This window comes from Penaeus monodon, chromosome 25 (genome assembly GCF_015228065.2).
Source record: "Penaeus monodon isolate SGIC_2016 chromosome 25, NSTDA_Pmon_1, whole genome shotgun sequence".
Taxonomy (NCBI): Eukaryota; Metazoa; Arthropoda; class Malacostraca; order Decapoda; family Penaeidae; genus Penaeus; species Penaeus monodon.
The window spans coordinates 40,379,718-40,380,084 of NC_051410.1; the positions used below are offsets into that span (position 1 = coordinate 40,379,718).

General features: G+C 46.0%; 1 protein-coding gene across 1 annotated transcript in view; it reads left to right on the forward strand.

Annotated features, from left to right (window-relative positions):
- The window catches only part of LOC119589409 (inactive tyrosine-protein kinase 7-like), an 85,499-nt gene that overhangs the window by 81,426 nt on the left and 3,706 nt on the right, over window positions 1-367 (forward strand). The window contains exon 14 of the mRNA XM_037938020.1: window positions 78-218. Within this exon, the coding sequence (XP_037793948.1) occupies window positions 78-218 (141 nt within the window). The remainder of the gene's footprint in view (window positions 1-77; window positions 219-367) is intronic.

Consider the following 367-nt stretch of genomic DNA (forward strand, 5'->3'; position numbering starts at 1 on the left):
ACAAATTTCTACAGAAATACAGATTATTCGTTTTAATTTCATTTCAAGTCTGTGATTGCAAATACTCGTGCTTCCAGGTGAAAGCATCCAACCTTTGGGCAGAACTGTAGGCGTGGCAGTCGGAGGCGCGGCCGCCTACATAGCCCTGGTTGGCGCCATGCTCATCTACTGCCGGCAGCGCAGACTGAGGCTCAAAAATTCGCCTCCTCACACGCGAGGTATTGCGGTCGTGTCGGGCTACAGGAACCATCATTGCCGCTCGTTATCCTGATTACTTTTGCAGATTAGTTTCCCCATGCAACACAACACAAAGAATAAGGACAATAAGGAAATTATGTCAATAAGAATCGAAATCTTTCTAGTAATG